We start from the raw sequence: 18,103 nt of genomic DNA on the forward strand, positions 1-18,103 counted from the left end.
CTGTATGGGGTGTGAAAGGTTTAGCTTTCACCGAGGCACTGAGGCAAAAATGAAAATATAGCTACAATCTCTGATACATCAGGCTTTCCATAATCTGGCTCACTTATATAATGTGCACATTATTTAAACACTTTTCAAGAAAGATTTCACACTACACATGGAGTGGGGGGAAATCTCTGGAACTGCATTTATAGTTGAACTGCTTATAAGGCTCTGTCTTGCACTTGCCCAAATCCCAGAATATTTTACTACAAGAACTAGCAAATCTAGTTGAGAAGGTGACATGGCCAAAACACGTCACTGAGATTCACAGCCAAGCAGAGATTTAAACATGGGACTCCCACATTTATCCATCCCTCTGGCCCGGGCCATCTCACTATAACATTCCCCTCAAACCAGGATGACCTCTTATTTAAAAAAAAACTCTGACCTTTGTCAATATATTCCCCTAAAAATACGGCCAAAACATGAAGTAATTGGTGGAAGAATTTCTAGGGAGCCACGTCAAATGAAGACTACTTATTCAAAGGAGAGGAAAAGGCAAAAACTACTTAGGTGAAAATTGCAGGGCAGGTAAAAGAAAGATGATAGGTAGTAAGTGTGTTAGGGGAGAGAAATGTTGATATTTTCACCCCCTCCCATTGCGAAAATCTCCTGATATGATGTTTTCAGAAAGGAGGGGGCAAACTGCTCTTCGCTTCTTCCGCTGCTGCCTGACTCTGTGGGGAGTCTGTGTGTTATCTATGCAGAGATTAGATGGCTGAATGAGAGCTGTAACACTCATGCAAGCCAGTAGCTCTTTAGTTTTTTAGTTTGCAGTAGCTGTTAGAAATAAAAGAAGTTATACTTCACAGCATTCTGTTTATACTCTGCTAAGTTTGGTATGGACAGTTGTGGGTCCAGAGCACTTAGACCTGATTTCCAGGAGTGGAAGGTCTTTAGAAGTGCTCCAGTTCGCCTAGCCCAGTTGGGGCAGAACCAGCTGTTGAGCCCAGTCGTTGGCATTGGCTCAAAGGCGTACTGACAAGAAATGCCTCAGTGTTTTGCAGAAACATGGTACCAAGAAATTGCAAATGCTACTATTTAAAATGCAGAGCTGAACGAAACAGCTACTGATAACCTCTCCTGACCAGAGGTTCCAGCAGACGATTTTTTGTGTACCTTTGTACATGATCTTCATATACCATATTTTATTGGACTATCATTCGTTGCTCAGGGGATTTCAAGTCCCTTGCTACAGAATACAGAGTTATCCCACAATATATACAAGTATTTCAGGAGTTCTTTGCACAGGAAACCCAAATTCTATTGATCAATCTAACGTCTCACTTGTGCTCTCACCTTTGGGCAGTCCTCCCCAGCATAGCCAGCTCTGACTGTATAGGAGCCAATGTCAAACACCAGAGCGCCAACTTCATCTGCAAACACAAATTCAAATTTGTGTCGATTTAAAAACAAACCCTTATCAGACATGTGTTTGTTGGTAAAAGGCTAAATCGCAAGACATCGAAAGAGAAGAACAACAGTGGGACACCTAGAAAAGGTTTCAATCTTCCAATATCACATTGGGACTGCAGGTTGCTTCCAAAAATCTACGCACAGAATTAATCTGCAGAGTGTGCCATAGGCTATTGTAGATTAGGACCACCTTTAAGATTTTAAAGGCACACAGTGCTCTTTCTACAGATCCCTTTATGATAAATACCATATATCCTTCTAACATGGCGGCACCTATTACCTATGAGATAGCCTGCAACCATATGTGCCACTCGACTACAGTGGTACCTCATGTTAAGTACTTAATTCGTTCCGGAGGTCCGTTCTTAACCTGAAACTGTTCTTAACCTGAAGCACTACTTTAGCTAATGGGGCCTCCTGCTGCTGCCGCGCCGCCAGAGCCCGATTTCTGTTCTCATCCTAAAGCAAAGTTCTTAACCTGAAGCACTATTTCTGGGTTAGCAAAGTCTGTAAGCTGAAGCATATGTAACCTGAAGCGTATGTAACCTGAGGAACCACTGTACTGCGGTCGGTGGAATTGGCACTTTTATAGGTGCCACATAGTATCCGCACGGCATCTGTAGGAACTTGGGTCGTTTAGTTCGGTGGCACAGACAGTTTGAAACTCCCTGCTTATTGATACCAGGCAGACACCATCACTGCATTCTTCTTGGCGTCTGCTGAAAACATTCTTATTTAGACGAGCCTACGCAAGTGTTCAGAAAGTTTGTATGAGTTTTAATTCATTTTTGTCTATTCTACTGTGGCTTTTTACTTTCTGTTATACTAGATTCAAGTAGGTAGCCGTATTTGTCTGCCGTAGTCAAAATACATTAAAACAATTCTTTCAAAAGATAGTTAAAAAGACTCTTCTTAAAAACCTAAAAACTCCCTTAAAATAATCAAGTCTTCAAAAAAGTTATATGATCTAAGAGAGACTTTAAAAGAATCCTTCCAAAAGAATTTTAAAATTATAAGGTAGCACCTTAGAGACCAACTGGGTATTTTTAGGTATAAGCTTTTGTGTGCATGCACACTTCTTCAGATACACTGAAACAGAAGTCATGTTTTAATGGTTCTGAAAGGCTGTGGGTGAGCTGAGTTTGCTTGGACTCTGGCTGAGAGAACCTGGAAGCCGCAAAGGAGGAGTACCCCAGAAGGAAAATGAATTGACATTGATTTAGAAATAACTTTGTATTAAATGCAATGTCCTTATATGCAACTCTGTATTTTTGTTTAAGCTGTCTGCTGTTGCCACAACTTATAATATAGTGAGTGGTAGAAAAATTAAATAATCAAGTGGTTTCTTGGTTAAGTGACCATTTTATTGTTTTTCTCTTTTTTGGTAAACCGCTTTGAGGGTGTGGGTTGTTGTTCTTTTAACCAATTTCATGAACTGAATATTAACACATGAATCCCTTTTTTAATATGAAGGCAGACCTGCCAAAAGCTTTTCTCCTTCAGGCAAACCTACCCAGATTCATAATGGCTATCTAAGCCCGTTTCTTTTTAAAAAAAAAACCGTTCACATATTTCCTACATTCAGATTTAAAATAATAATAATAACAACGTTCGGTTTCTTAAAAAGTTTTTAAACTTGTTAAAGTAAATAAATATAGAGGAAAGCATTCCCCCTCGGCGCATCAAGGTGCGGGGAGAAGCTGCCCAGGACGAAATTCTCCCTCAGGGCGCCCCGCCTTAAAGGCACAGGCGCCTTTTCAGGCTCTGCCGGACCAGCGGCGGCGGCAGCCTCCCCCTCCCCGCGGGGAAGAGAGCGAGCCGGTGGAACGCGCAGCCCTAACGGTCCGGGGGGGGGAGGGGGAGAGAGAGAGAAAAAGAGGAGCAGCCCCTCCCCCTCCGAGGAGAACTTACCCCCTCCGTACACGCCGCCGCTCATGTTCGCTCCGGACTTCACCGCTCGGCCGGCGGCGACACACACAAAAATCACCTCAGGCCGCCCCCGACTCTCTCAAACACAAGCTCCGCCCGCTCGACCTACCTTGCTTACAGCCGCCCTCCTGCTAAAGCCAGCCAATAGGGGAGCGAGGCCCTTTCCTCAGCCGGCCTATCGCGGCACAGAAGGCGCCCTCGAGCCAATCGCCGGCGCTCGCCTTCCTTGGGCGGGACCGCCGCTGCGTTTCTTCCCCTTGGCTTCCGTCCAGGTGGTTGTAAGGTCGCGAGGGAAGTCTCGGAGTGTGGCTGCGGGGAAAGAAACCACGCTCGGTTGCAGATTTTCAAAGAGGGGCGGGGCGGAAGGCGGAGCTGGGAGGAGGATGAGCTTTTAGCGCAGGGGTTGGTCACGTGATTGGCGGCAGCCGGCTTCTTTGATTGGCAGCAGCCAGGTTGCTTTAGCCGGCAGCAAGTCCCAGTATGTTCAGTGGGACTTTTGTTTAGTCGTGTCCGACTCTTCGTGACCCCCTGGACCACATCATGCTGCTGCAGATGTGGATGCCCATACAGATGGCATTTTAAAATAGCTTGATAAAAGCAAGGTGGCTTTCTCTGCGAGGTTTACCAAAGGGAATTCTGTCTAAATTGGGTTTCCCTGTGTAACAGCTCCCTGCCCAAATGGCTGGATCTAGACTGATCTTCTGCCGTTTCGGCAAAATATTGAGGGAGACACTCAAAACGGCTCCTGCTACTCAACTCAGCACACCGGGTTCTGCTAACTGGCAGCAAAAATAGCCACAAATCTTCCACAACTGCTGTAAAGGTTAAGGGAGATTGATCTTGGCTTTTGGAGAAGTTCCACAGCTTGGTGATAGAGCTGGTGATTTACATATGTTGTTGTTGTATAGTCGTTTAGTCGTGTCCGATTCTTCATGACCCCATGGACCAGAGCACGCCAGGCACTCCTGTCTTCCACTGCCTCCCGCAGTTTGGTCAAACTCATGCTGGTAGCTTTGAGAACACCGTCCAACCATCTCGTCCTCTGTCGTCCCCTTCTCCTTCTGCCCTCCATCTTTCCCAACATCAGGGTCTTTTCCAGGGAGTCTTCTCTTCTCATGAGGTGGCCAAAGTATTGGAGCCTCAGCTTCACGATCTGTCCTTCCAGTGAGCACTCAGGGCTGATTTCCTTCAGAATGGAGAGGTTTGATCTTCTTGCAGTCCATGGGACTCTCAAGAGTCTCCTCCAGAACCATAATTCAAAAGCATCAATTCTTCTGCGATCAGCCTTCTTGATGGTCCAGCTCTCACTTCCATATATCACTACTGGGGAAACCATAGCTTTAACTATACATACGGACCTTTGTTGGCAAGGTGCTTTTTAAGATGCTGTCTAGGTTTGCCATCGCCTTTCTCCCAAGGAGCAGGCGTCTTTTAATTTCGTGACTGCAGTCACCATCTGCAGTGATCATGGAGCCCAAGAAAGTAAAATCTCTCACTGCCTCCATTTCTTCCCCTTCTATTTGCCAAGAGGTGATGGGACCAGTGGCCATGATCTTCGTTTTTTTGATGTTGAGCTTCAGACCATATTTTGTGCTCTCCTCTTTCACCCTCATTAAAAGGTCCTTTAATTCTTCCTCACTTTCTGCCATCGACTTTACTCCCAGGTAACTACCTAGGAGTTTGCAGTGGAAGCCTGTGCAAGTCGGAGGGTCTTTTGCGGGCCACTTGATGATTTTTCTGCCCACTGCAGCAATTGCAAATGTGCTCCATGACTTGCTGGGAAATCTATCATGTATTATGGATTGTATTTTATTGTTATATATTGTTATATCCATACCGCCCTTCATCCGAGGACTACAGAGCTGTTTAGTTATAAAAACACAAAATAATAACAGACAACACAATCACACTGCCACAAACTAACATACCACCCAGTTTAAAAGGGCATGTTGTTTAGTCGTTTAGTCGTGTCCGACTCTTCGTGACCCCATGGACCAGAGCACGCCAGGCCAAAGGCTTGGAGGAAGAGGAATGTTCCCGTATTTATTTATTTTTACAAGAAGGAATAAAGGAAGCAATTAAAAGTCAATGTGAATATTTAATACAGTGGATGTGCCCACCTTCCCAATTCAATCACAAATCCACAGCTGGTACTGTTTTTATTATTATTTATCACTGGCTTTATTAACGGCCTTCTATATAACTGCCTCAAGGCGACTTACACTAAAAACGTAAATAGAAAGCGTCTTTAAAAAGGGCAGCTGAGTTTGAAGCCACACGCGCCGCCTCAACGAAGTCAAAGCGGCGGACTCCTGGTTAAAATAAAGGGGGTCGCAGTTCCACTCTCCATCCAGCAGGGGCCGCTGCTGTTCCCTCCCTCGTTCCAGCTTCATATCACCTATCAACGTCACTTTCAAGAAAGGAAGAAAAGAACTCCCTCGTCAAGAGGAAGTGACGTAAGACTGCACCCGCTTCCTGGTTTGAACACGTGCGGGCGTTCTCTTCCGCACACAGTGTGCGCGATGGCGGCGGCGTCTTCTGTGGAGGCGACGAAACCAACGGCCACCCTGGCGGCTCCCCCTCTCCTTTCCCTGGACCCGGAGAGGCAGAAGGAGTTCCAGGCCAAAGTGCACCGCGTACGCAAGGCGGCTGCCCAGGTGAGAGCGGAAAGAGGAGAATAATGATAATAATATTTTTTTTGTTTATACTCCGCCCTCCCCAGCCAAGACCGGGCTCAGAAGAAGGGATTTGGTGTCCAGGTGCATCAGTTTTGGGCTACAACGACTTCCATCTGCCCCAGCCTGTGGCCCCCTTGTGGCCATGCTGAGACCCTAGATTTCTCCACTTCCAGTGGCGTAGCGTGGGTTGTCAGCACCCGGGGCAAGGCAAGTAATTTGCGCCCCCTAACCCGTGGATTTGCGCCCCCTAACCCCCAGATGTTGCACCCGGTGCGCCCGGCCCCCCTGCACCCCCCACGCTACGCCACTGTCCACTTCTTTCCTAGGAGTAGCTGTCAAACGTGCGTGTGGTAGAAACTCCATGGAGTTGGACAGAAACTGGAGCAGCTAGGGCTGATGGGAGTTGTAGTTCAACAACATCTGGGGACCCACAGGTTGAGAAAGGCTGAGCTAGAGTTTCGCTGCTCGGAAGGTGGAGCTTACTGTTGCTTTTGACGCGACTCTTTTATTTTTCTCCTCTGGAGCATTAGGCATCATGTTACCCATTTGAAAAAGTGTGGGGAGGCCACTTTTTAATCATAACTGTTTCCGTGGTGATGGAAGCCTCTTTCATATGTTGCTTCGGTACCACAGAAATAATTTACAACACTCCTATTATTTTTATTATTCGTTAAGTTTCTATATCACCCTTCATCTGAGGTATACAGGGAGGTTTACAATATAAAAACACAAAAATGCATGATGTAGTAATGGGCAAAAACAATAACATGACTGAGTGGTGCTTGGACAAAAATAAATGATCCTACTTGTCCACCATACATAAGTACATAAACCACATGTCAGCACTCATACATAAGTATATAAACCACATGTCCAAAATAGTACAGGAGAACAGTCCTGAAGCCATTTTGACTGTCCCTGACAAGCCAGTTCCTACACCATTGCAATGCCATATGGTAAAAATTAAGAATTTGTGGAGTAGCAGCTAAGTTTGCATCATGCTATTTTATGTATTATCAGAGTGTGAACTCCTAATGGTTCTGTGTGTGTTTCCTTGAGAGCAGGCAATAGAAACTGATGTTGAAAGGCTTTTGAAAAATATTGATGCTTAACAGTGCCAATGTACAGGATGCTGTGAGGAGGCAGCAGCATTTACCAACCCAGCACATTTAAGATTATATACACACACTGTGCATCTGCAACTGTCATACAGATTTGATGTTTTATTCATTTATTACTTATATATCATGTTTTTCTAGCATTGTGGAGTTCAAAGCAGCCGGCTCAGATGGTCTCCTGTTTGGGCACTGCTCCCACCTGCTTAACTTCAGCAAGGCTGCTGCTTTTTGTAGTTTCAGGCTGTGCCCCGGGGAATGTTTTTGTCTCCCCACCACCATGTCTCTGCAACTGCTCTGCACAGGGAGATCACCAGAGATAATGAACCAATGCGCACGTGGGTGTATTTTGAAATCTTAATTAATTCCTTCATATATATTACAGAATCAGAAGCTGACACCTGGTGTCATTTACTTGGGCCATATCCCAAAGGGTCTTTCTGAACCACAACTTAAAGAATACTTTGATCAGTTTGGGACAGTTACAAGACTTCGACTTTCAAGGAGTAAAAAGGTAACATTGGGAGGGGAATTATATCTTGTTCTTCTTTCTCCTTAATAAGGTAGAACACTATAAACACCACAAAACATCAACATCCAGCTCACAGCACCCTGAAGAGCTAGGAGGGCACAAAAACTTAAATAGAAAAATTTGAACTGCCCTCCATACAGTGAAGGATTTCTGATGGGAGGGCTGCCACAGAAAAGATCCTCGGGTGTGTTGTTACTTTTCCATATATTCTTAGGGGTAACACTTCTTAAAAGGCTTCAATTAAATTCTTCCCCCTTCAACCAGGCCCTATCACTCCTTACAGCGGGCAGTTGTAGTTTCTGGAGTCATTTATGTTGGCCGTCAGAACAATATCAATGTATATTTATTTATTGAATTTATATACCACCCTATACCCGGAGGTCTCAGGGCGGTTCACAGAGTATATAATTTAACATGTAGGCTCTCTGTGGTCATTAAATTAAACCAATGGGTGTGTCTGTATATTTTTCTTACTTTAAGAAATATGTTTACAGTAAAAGTAGTTCATTGGGCTCAGAAATCCTTTTTCTCTAAGATCCTTCAACCAAGAAAAAATAGTGTTCAGCACAGATACATTTTAACATGTAGATTTATTTCAAGGTTTATCTCCTTATCTTTAACAGACTGGGGGCAGCAAAGGTTATGCGTTTGTGGAATTTGAATATGATGAAGTTGCTAAGATTGTTGCTGATACCATGAACAACTACCTTTTCGGTGAACGACTTTTGAAATGTGAGTATGAATGAGTTTCTTGCCCAAAAGGAAAATTGAATGTGGCCGTTCTGAAGCAGTAACATCAGTTTCCAAACCTTGCCACAGTCTGGTTTACAGAATATCATTTCTCTGAAAACTGTCCTCAAACCTGCCTGTTACTTTGTCTTTTCTCCCAAAGTCCTTGTATCCCTTCAGCCACCTCTTCCCACCCCCTTCTGTCTTTTCCCCCTTGGTACTTGCAGTTACCCTTTCTCCCAAAGAGAGCAATTGACACACAAGGCCCTGTGACCTCCTGGAATACCGTCTATTAAGATAAGGTGCAAGCTGCAGTCACCTTTCTCAGGAAACTGCCTGTTAAACCACATTTGCAATGGCATTAAAAAGGCATTGTGTACTGCTTAGTAGGAATTTCCTCCCTTCCCAGCGCTTGCCACAGTTGTGTGGTGTGTTTTTGAAGTGGCGCCCAACTGCATAGCTCTCTGTAGTACATTGGAATTGCTATTGTTCATGGTGACTCTTGGCTTGAAAACAGAAAAGGATTAGTGAGTCCTGTTCTCTCAAGCAAGTTTAACTGAGCTGGACCGATGGGAGAGTTGAACACCAGAAAACCTTGTTCATAATTCTCTTATTAAAGATTCAGACATAGCTTCAGGGTGAATTTATGTGAGGCAGCCTTCCCAGTACTATTAATGAAGCAGCCAAACAATGTTTTCCACTTAATTATAATTCAATTCCAGCAGATGATAGAATTGTTCTGAGAGCTAGGTGACAGTCTTTGAAGCTAGGTGACAGTCTTTGGGCCAAAACAAACAAGATGAATTTTAACAGGGAGAAATGTAAAGTATTGCACTTGGGCAAAAAAAATGAGAGGCACAAATACAAGATGGGTGACACCTAGCTTGAGAGCAGTACATGTGAAAAGGATCTAGGAGTCTTGGTTGACCACAAACTTGACATGAGCCAACAGTGTGATGCGGCAGCTAAAAAAGCCAATGCAATTCTGGGCTGCATCAATAGGAGTATAGCATCTAGATCAAGGGAAGTAATAGTGCCACTGTATTCTGCTCTGGTCAGACCTCACCTGGAGTACTGTGTCCAGTTCTGGGCACCACAGTTCAAGAAGGACACTGACAAACTGGAACGTGTCCAGAGGAGAGCAACCAAAATGGTCAAAGGCCTGGAAACGATGCCTTATGAGGAACGGCTAAGGGAGCTGGGCATGTTTAGCCTGGAGAAGAGGAGGTTAAGGGGTGATATGATAGCCGTGTTCAAATATATAAAAGGATGTCACATAGAGGAGGGAGAAAGGTTGTTTTCTGCTGCTCCAGAGAAGCGGACACGGAGCAATGGATCCAAACTACAAGAAAGAAGATTCCACCTAAACATTAGGAAGAAATTCCTGACAGTAAGAGCTGTTTGACAGTGGAATTTGCTGCCAAGGAGTGTGGTGGAGTCTCCTACTTTGGAGGTCTTTAAGCAGAGGCTTGACAACCATATGTCAGGAGTGCTCTGATGGTGTTTCCTGCTTGGCAGGGGGTTGGACTCGATGGCCCTTGTGGTCTCTTCCAACTCTATGATTCTATGATTCTAAGAAGCCAGCCCAAGTGCATACATAAGAGAAGGTGGAAAGCTATTGGGTATTGGCCAGATGTTGACAATTCTGTGCCAGAAATAGAGGTCAAGGCAGGTGGATGAACATGACTAGGTGCGTCTCCTTGTGTACTGAGAATCCTAAAACACAGCAATATTTTATTCCTTCCCGGTGTAAAGGACGGTTTAGATATGGGAGTTAAGAGTAGTGCTTTTGTAGTGATCCAGAGCATATCATTGGGGAACACGCAAATTAACATGAAGATTTCCATGCTTTGGTAAATACTGCTCCATTTTTCAAGGCTTCCATATTGATTTTTGGTGTAACGTGTTTGTGATGCAGGCCAGTTTATGCCTCCTGAAAGGGTGCGTGAAAACCTGTTCAAAGGTAGTGAGAAAATGTTCAGCAAGCCGTCCTATCCAGCAGTGAAACGCTACAACCGGAGGCGAACAACCCAAGAGAAAGCAAAGATGGTGCAGCGGTTGCTGAAGAAGGAACGGCAGTTGCGGAAAAGGCTGGCTAAGAAGGGAATCGATTATGATTTTCCTGGCTTTGTAAGTGAATGCCCTGCCCGCTCCCCCAAAGGTTGACATACAAACGTGTTAAGTCAAGTGCTAATTGCAAAATATGTGCCTTAAACAGGGATTGTGAATGGTAATATTGTCATTGAGCAAGCAAAAGATCTGTGAATGTTTTACTCAGTAAAAGAATGGAGTCTCTGGGCCTTTTCACAAAGGACACAGAGGCAAACCCTGGCTTGCCGCCCAGTGTGCATCCAGCACAGATCTACAGCTTCCTGAAAGATGGTCCCCTACCTATGTGATACATGTGTCTGCAAACATATTTCTAGCCTTCACTCTTAACACATTTTGGTCTACCCACATTTTGGTCTACCAGTAAAAGAACTAAGGTCAGACTTGTAAACAGCCACTTATCTAGTCTCTGATGGTGAGTAACCATTACTTCCAGGTGAGCAGATAGGAAAGCTTTTGTAGAATAGATGAGTTTTTCCTATCAGGTTTCTGATGTGTCACAAGTAACTACGATTGGTATGTATTATGTTAAGCCCGCAAGGTACTAGTCTGCCTATTAAAAACACCTGAAAATAAGCAATGTGTGAAGTGGCCCTAAGCTATCATAACAGATCCCAACTGAGCTGGAGTGAAATTGGGTTTTGTAGCCCTTTATTGCTTATTAAGAAAAAGGCACAATTCTAGGACAGTATTTTAATCTTGTTTTGATGGCAGGATACCATTTTGTGTGTGTTGTATAAATGGATGGTAGTTCATAGAATCATAGAGTTGGAGGAGACCACAAGGGCCATCGAGTCCAACCCCCTGCCAAGCAGAAAACAAGATTTTAATCATACTAAATGCAGTGGTGTCCACAAAGGACATTTTGGCTGTAAATGCAGGTTGCACAGGGATCATGTTTATGCTGAGCCTCTTTTCCATAGGCCGCTGAAATGCCTCTGATTAAGAAAAAGAAAAAGAAGCTTTCAAAACCAGACTCGAGCATGAATGTGTCTGTGAGCAGTGAGGTAAGTTTAAAGTGTTGATCTTCCCAAAGAATACTAGTAAGAAAGGGTTTGGGTTTTTTAGTCAATTGAATTCCTGTCATGGCCCTATCTCTGGGAGATATTTTGAGGTGTGTGGGTGGCCAAATAGGAACAAAATTATTGGACCTCTGCAGAGTGGAAGTTTGGCCTTCATACAACCCCTCTAGAGAGTCTGACACCTTTGTGTTCATTTTGTCTCATTGCATCCCATCACCAGCCCTTTCCCCTTATGCAATCTCCTGGTAGGATGGGACCCTGGGGAGCAAATTGGTAGCCACGAGGAGAGGGAAGCTAAGTTCTGTTTCATGAGCAGAGGTCTGCTCATGCAGTGCTGAGATAATGCCCTTCACCTTTAACATCGTGATGGTCCAACAGAATTTAGCAACATCCTTCTCTCTCATATCCAGGATCCTACCCCCGTGTGTACCCCATCATTTCTTGAACGGCGAAAATCTGAGCCAGAAGATAGCGATGACAAAGAAATAACTTTCAAACTACCACCTGCAAGTATAAAGACTGCTGCACAAAAAGCCAAAACAGCAAAGCTGCAAAGAAAAACAGCTGGCACGAAAAGGAAATGCAAAACTGAAAATATTTCTTCAGCCAAAGGACACATTCATTTCACAAGGAGTTTCCAAGCAGTCCTGATTTTAGAGAGTCTTGTGTAGTTACAATAGTTGATCCTCACATCAATCTCCAATCAAAACTATATTTCCTAAGTATAACAAGCCAGTGTTCCAGTATCACAAGGAGAAATAGTTTTAGATTCTGCCGACTTGGACCTATTTCTGACCTACTGGGTGGGAAGGAGAGCTGAAATGTATACTGTCTTAAGCATTTTAACTAAAGTGTGTGGCTGGTATAAAAAATGTCACAGATGACCGGAGAGTAAACATGTATAAATTGTCAGCAGAAACAGGATATTGAGGAATTGTTTTTTCCAACTATGACTCATTTGAAATTAAGTTCAAATAAAAAAATGTTGAAATTCACTGGAGTAGTGTGTTAAATTATTGAAAACAGTGGTTATCAGCCATGTAAATGGTTTCCAGTACAGTGGTACATTGGTTCTCGAATGGCATAGTTGCCTAACAAATCGGCTCCCGAATGCCGCAAACCCAGAAGTAAGTGTTCCGGTTTGGTTTTCAGAAGCCAAACATCCGGCATGGCTTCCGCTTGAGTGCAGGAAGCTCCTACAGCCATTTGGAAGCCGCGCCTTGGTTTTCGAATGGTTTCGGAGACTCCTGGAACGGATTAAGTTCAAGAACCAAGGTACCACCGTATACAGAATTGGAGAAAGGTAGTGGCTCAGTGAGGGATGTGGGTGGCGCTGTGGGTTAAACCGCAGAGCCTAGGGCTTGCGGATCAGAAGGTCAGCGGTTTGAATCCCCGCAATGGGGTGAGCTCCCGTTGCTTGGTCCCTGCTCCTGCCCACCTAGCAGTTTGAAAGCACGTCAAAGTGCAAGTAGATAAATAGGTACCACTCCGGCAGGAAGGTAAACGGCGTTTCTGTGTGCTGCTCTGGTTTGCTAGAAGCGGCTTAGTCATGCTGACCACATGACCCGGAAGCTGTACGCCGGCTCCCTCAGCCAATAAAGTGAGATCAGCGCTGCAACCCCACAGTCAGCCACGACTGGACCTAATGGTCAGGGGTCCCTTTACCTTTAGTGGCTCAGTGACAGGGCGCATGCTTCAGATGCATATAGTCCCAGGCTCAATCCTTGTCCTCTCCAGGTAAATCTGGGAATGGCCCCTGCCTGCAACCCCTGGAGACCTGCTTCCAGTCCGTGTAGACTAGGTGTGGGCCCTCCAGAACTTGCTGCAGTCTACAACTCCAGTCAGGCCCAGCAAGCATGGCCAGTGGCCAGGAATGATGGGAAATGCGGTTCATCGACATCTGGAGAGACTAATTCCCCACACCTGGCACAGACAACATTGAGCTAAATAAGTCATTGGGTCTGACTCTGTTTAAGGCAGCTTCCTTTGTTGTTTGTCTGCTGGATTAGTGCCACTGCAACATGCATTGCGGCATGTCAGTGCCACTATTCTGCCTGGCACCATTATTGCCATTTGTCTGGTAAGTTGTGGAGCAGACAGCAAAGTGGCGTCTCTTACACCTGTCCCAGTGTGCCCAAAGGTGCACTGTCTACTACTTAGAGCACCTCGCGCCACTGCTTAGTTACATATAGCTTGGCAATTGGGACAGTTTTGATGTTCATTACAGTGGTGCCTCGCAAGACGAATGCATCGCAAAACGAAAAACTCGCAAGACGAAAGAGTTTTCCGTTTTTGAGTTGTTCCGCAAGACGAATTTCCCTATGGGCTTGCTTCGCAAGAAGAAAGCTCATAGGGAAATCTCCGGGGACCTCTTTTAAAATGCTGGCGGTCGGGAGCAAAGACTTTTGCCCACCGCCGGCCTTCAGAAGAGGTCTTCTGAAGGCCGGCGGGGGGCAAAAGTCTTTGCTCCCCCCCCCGCCTGCCTTCCCGGCACAGCGGAGACTTCTCCACTGTCCCGGGTGATCTTAAAATGCTGGCGGGCGGCAGCAAAACCTTCACTGCCACCCGCCAGCATTTTAAAATTGCCCTGGGACAGCGGAGGCTTCGCTGCCGCCCGCCAGCATTTTAAAATCACCCTGGGACAGCGGAGGCTTTTAAAATGCTGGCGGTCGGCAGCAAAGGCCTCCTGTCCCCGGAGCTTGCGGGGCGGGAGGTGGGGAGAAGGGCTTTTCTTCCCACCGCCAGCCTTCAGAACAGCCTTCTGAAGGCTGGTGGTGGGAAGAAAAGCCCTTGCCCCCCCCCCAGCCTTCAGAAGAGGTCGGGGGACAGACTATCCCCGGACCTGGTCTGAAGGCGGTTTCCATAGGAACACATTGATTGATTTTCAGTGTATTCCTATGGGAAACCGTGCTTCGCAAGACGAAAAACTCGCAAGGAGAAAAAACTTGTGGAACGAATTAATTTCGTCTTGCGAGGCACCACTGTATTCCTCAAGGTGGGCAAGATGGTATGGGTGGTGGTTAGGGCGTTGGACGAGGACCTGGGAGATCAGGGTTCAAATCACAAGTGCTGCAAAGCTGATTGAGAGACCTTGGGCCAGTCACTGCCTCTCAGCCTAATCCACCTCACAGGGTTGTTTGTGGGGAATTAAAGGAGGAGAAGGACCACATCTGTCACCTTGAGCTCCTCGGAGAGAGAAAGTTGGGATACAAATGCAATAAATCCTGTAATTCTAAAGGAACATGCATTTGTTGTCACTTGCCTGCTACCAAGCAGCTGCTGATAATTGTTGCATTCTGCTATCATTCTGCTTTTTGTTCCTTCACCGTGGGAATAACCTTCCTGGTAATATATTGGGATGGTAAATATATGTAATTGCTGTGCCTTGATGTGCAAGAAAGTCATCTAAGGTATTTATTGTATCTGTTGCCTTTGTGAAAAGGTGTTTGTGGGTGTACTTAATGCATAAATGTGCCATGCCCTGAAAGTTTTTACTCGAGGATTCAGCCTTCTGTCGCCGTCATCCCTACTCCAATTATGTGCTGAATTGGTAAAATAATAATAATAAATGAAGCATTCACCCCTTTTTTCAAACACATTGCATTTAATCATGATAGCATTTTGAAATGAAGAGGCCACTAAATATGCACATTTTCACAACAAAGTGAGAGTGTGAATAAGATTTATGGTAACCTAGTTGAAGGTAACAAAACTGCCTTTAGTTTTCCTTCTACAAAAAAGAAAGATACTGCACATCACAAGGGGGCAGGATTTCTTGCGAGCTTAGAAAGCCAGGTTTCCCTCCTATATTCATTAATGGTGCTTCTGGTCTTTGAGCTCAGGGAGGTTTAAGCAATTCCTGATTCAAGAGCAGAAACTGGAAAAGGGGAATTGGCATTCTGGGTGAGAGAGAGAGAAAGAGAAAATGAAAGCCCTTTCTGAAAGCAGAAGGTTATTGTTTCAGTAGCAGGCGAAGCATAAAATCAACGAGACCTAACTGAGAAAACAAAGGTTGGTCGTTTTATGCCTTGACCTACAAAGGTTCTTACATCTGTTATCTTCAACTTGTCTTACTACATAATGTTATTAGGCAAGACATTCTAAAGCAAAGTTGTTGCCATGCGGAAAGATCAACCGCTAACAAATGCAAACATTTCTAGGACACTGTTAAGAAATTCAGCTTGCACAGATCAAAGCAGTCGAATAGGCATTGCATAGGAGCAACTCAAGCTGTGTCCGTTATTGTATATATGATGCAGAGAAAAGATCAAATTTCTAGTATTTATCACTAATTTGATTAAAAGGACTGTGGCCACATTGCTACAGGTGGTACGGGCTCAAGTCTGCATAGTACTTAATGTAAGTCATACTAATTAAACCAGTCTTGTGTATACTTGAGCACGTTCCACGTGGATCGAATATTAGGATCCATCTCTTGAGTAAATAAGTAGTGGCATATGTGTCACTGCAATAATCCAGTTTGCAGGATCAGGCTGTCACTGTGGCACCGTCAGAAAATCTGTCCCACGGAAAAATTGCATCCCCCAGCCCCTGTATTTTACAGTAAGCCCGCAACTTATACACATTTAAACTTGTGCACATTCAGATTTATGTGCTTGGCACACACACAAAATAATAATAACAAAAGTGGTGGACATCCAGGAAAAACGACTTTGGTAATCCCACTGCCATTGCACCCAATGTCTTTTGCCTACCTGCGATTTTGGCTTTAGGCGTGATGCCAGGAACTCCTGAGTGCTTGCTGTATTTAAATGTTACCTCTAGGATTAAGGCTACCATAACTTAAAGAGAATTTTAGGAGATGACTTTGGCAGCTTAAGTAGCTCGTGGGTTTGGGGGTTGCACGGGAATTATTATTGAATGCTGATGTCCACGGCTAACTTAAGGCACTTCATTTCTCAGTAAAGATTTAGTAGCAGAGGAAGTGATGTCACGAGACCTCGTTTCATGAAACTCAATTTATGTCTGAAAAATAGACTACTGGGCATCACTTAGTGCAATGTGGTTATCAATAATTAAAACAGGACATCCCTTCCTAAGTAGCACAGTTGGCCCACGTACAACTCAATGGCACATTTCCTTGCAGCAGCTTCATTTCATGCATTTGTTGCTTTGCCAAAGCCAATAAAGTGCAATTCACAATGGATTCCCACCCTCCACTGCCCATTTGGTCTTAGAGACACATTATTCTAGTCACCAACAGCAAGTTGAGACTGTGTAAAGGTGGGAATCCCACTGCCCACCATTAAAGAATGCTTAAATTAATTAAAGAATGCTTAAATTAATTAAAGAGAGCCAGTGTGGTGTAGTGGTTAAGAGCGGTAGACTCGTAATCTGGTGAACCGGGTTCTCGTCTCCGCTCCTCCACATGCAGCTGCTGGGTGACCTTGGGCTAGTCACACTTCTCTGAAGTCTCTCAGTCTCACTCACCTCACAGAGTGTTTGTTGTGGGTGAGGAAGGGAAAAGAGAATGTTAGCCGCTTTGAGACTCCTTCAGGTAGTGATAAAGCGGGATATCAAACCCAAACTCTTCTTCTTCTTCTTCCTCCTTCCAAGTGTCTGAAAAGTTGGGATGTGGACATCTTTATTTTAAAAGTCGTGGAAGTGACTACTCACATGCAACTATGCTTTAAAGTAACTTTCCCAACCCTCTAGAAGTACAGTTGAACTACAGTTCCCGTCAGCAGCAGACAGTATAGCCCAACTGAGATGGAAAGTCTGATACTATCTGGCAGTCACCAGACTGGGGAAGACTGCTTTAAAGTCAACATTAAGGATAAAGTCATTCTCTCTCATGCTATATTTATTTTGGTGTTTGGCTATTATTGGGACACGGGTGGTGCTGTGGGTTAAACCACAGAACCTAGGACTTGCCGATCAGAAGGTCGGCAGTTCGAATCCTCGCGACGGGGTGAGCTCCTGTTGCTCAGTCTCTGCTCCTGCCAACCTAGCAGTTCGAAAGCACGTCAAAGTGCAAGTAGATAAATACCGGTAGGTTACCACTCCGGCGGGAAGGTAAACGGCATTTCCGTGTGCTGCTCTGGTTCGCCTTAGTCATGCTGGCCACATGACCCGGAAGCTGTACGCCTGCTCCCTCGGCCAATAAAGCAAGATGAGCGCCGCGACCCCAGAGTCGCCCACGACTGGACCTAATGGTCAGGGGTCCCTTTACCTTTACCTATGGCTATTATAGGTAATATGAAGAGAAGCCTTCTAAGAGCTGTAGATAGCAGCTATGGCTTGTATCTGAGCCACGCTCATTGGACCCCTTGGAATAGGCTATTGTAACTTGCCCATTAGTTTTAACAAGTCTACTCTGAGTATGCCTTAGTTGGGTACAACTGTAGGTTGTATCCATGGACTTCCACTTGCACAATGTCACTTCCCTCTCTGCCTCCCACGCACCCCTCTTTTCTGGGGGTTCTCCCGACCCTGTGGAGCAGATTCAGGGGGAGGGGGCGCAGGTATAGATAGGAAGGGGAGGAGAAATTATGTTGCGTAAGTAGAATT

General features: G+C 45.0%; 3 protein-coding genes across 5 annotated transcripts in view; 2 read left to right on the forward strand and 1 right to left on the reverse strand.

Annotated features, from left to right (window-relative positions):
- ACTL6A (actin like 6A) overlaps nt 1-3,528 on the reverse strand; it is a 32,176-nt gene extending 28,648 nt beyond the window's left edge. For 2 of the 3 annotated variants that reach the window (XM_082224464.1, XM_082224463.1), the window contains exons 1-2: nt 3,370-3,528; nt 1,342-1,418 (exon numbers count right to left, since the gene is read on the reverse strand). In XM_082224464.1, the coding sequence (XP_082080590.1) occupies nt 1,342-1,418; nt 3,370-3,394 (102 nt within the window). In that variant the 5' untranslated portion in view covers nt 3,395-3,528. Of the gene's footprint in view, nt 1-1,341; nt 1,419-2,971; nt 3,180-3,369 lie in introns of those variants that run through there. The other variant, XM_082224465.1, reaches the window with a different exon arrangement.
- Nucleotides 1-18,103, forward strand: part of MRPL47 (mitochondrial ribosomal protein L47) — a 65,925-nt gene that overhangs the window by 39,835 nt on the left and 7,987 nt on the right. The gene's annotated exons all lie outside the window — the stretch shown is intronic.
- On the forward strand, nt 5,866-12,567 carry NIFK (nucleolar protein interacting with the FHA domain of MKI67). The gene is made up of 6 exons (XM_082223420.1): nt 5,866-6,044; nt 7,566-7,694; nt 8,336-8,444; nt 10,360-10,571; nt 11,474-11,557; nt 11,983-12,567. The coding sequence occupies exons 1-6, from the start codon at nt 5,910-5,912 to the stop codon at nt 12,241-12,243; spliced, it is 930 nt and encodes a 309-aa protein (XP_082079546.1). The 5' UTR covers nt 5,866-5,909; the 3' UTR covers nt 12,244-12,567.

This window comes from Podarcis vaucheri (assembly GCF_965113315.1).
Source record: "Podarcis vaucheri genome assembly, chromosome: 5".
Lineage (NCBI taxonomy): Eukaryota > Metazoa > Chordata > Lepidosauria > Squamata > Lacertidae > Podarcis > Podarcis vaucheri.

Coding starts and splice junctions, on each gene's coding strand:
- NIFK (XM_082223420.1), top strand. CDS start 5,910: ATGGCGGCGGCGTCTTCTGTGGAGGCGACGAAACCAACGGCCACCCTG. Junction 8,445..10,359: donor CGGTGAACGACTTTTGAAAT/GTGAGTATGAAT, acceptor TTTGTGATGCAG/GCCAGTTTATGCCTCCTGAA. Junction 10,572..11,473: donor ATTATGATTTTCCTGGCTTT/GTAAGTGAATGC, acceptor TCTTTTCCATAG/GCCGCTGAAATGCCTCTGAT.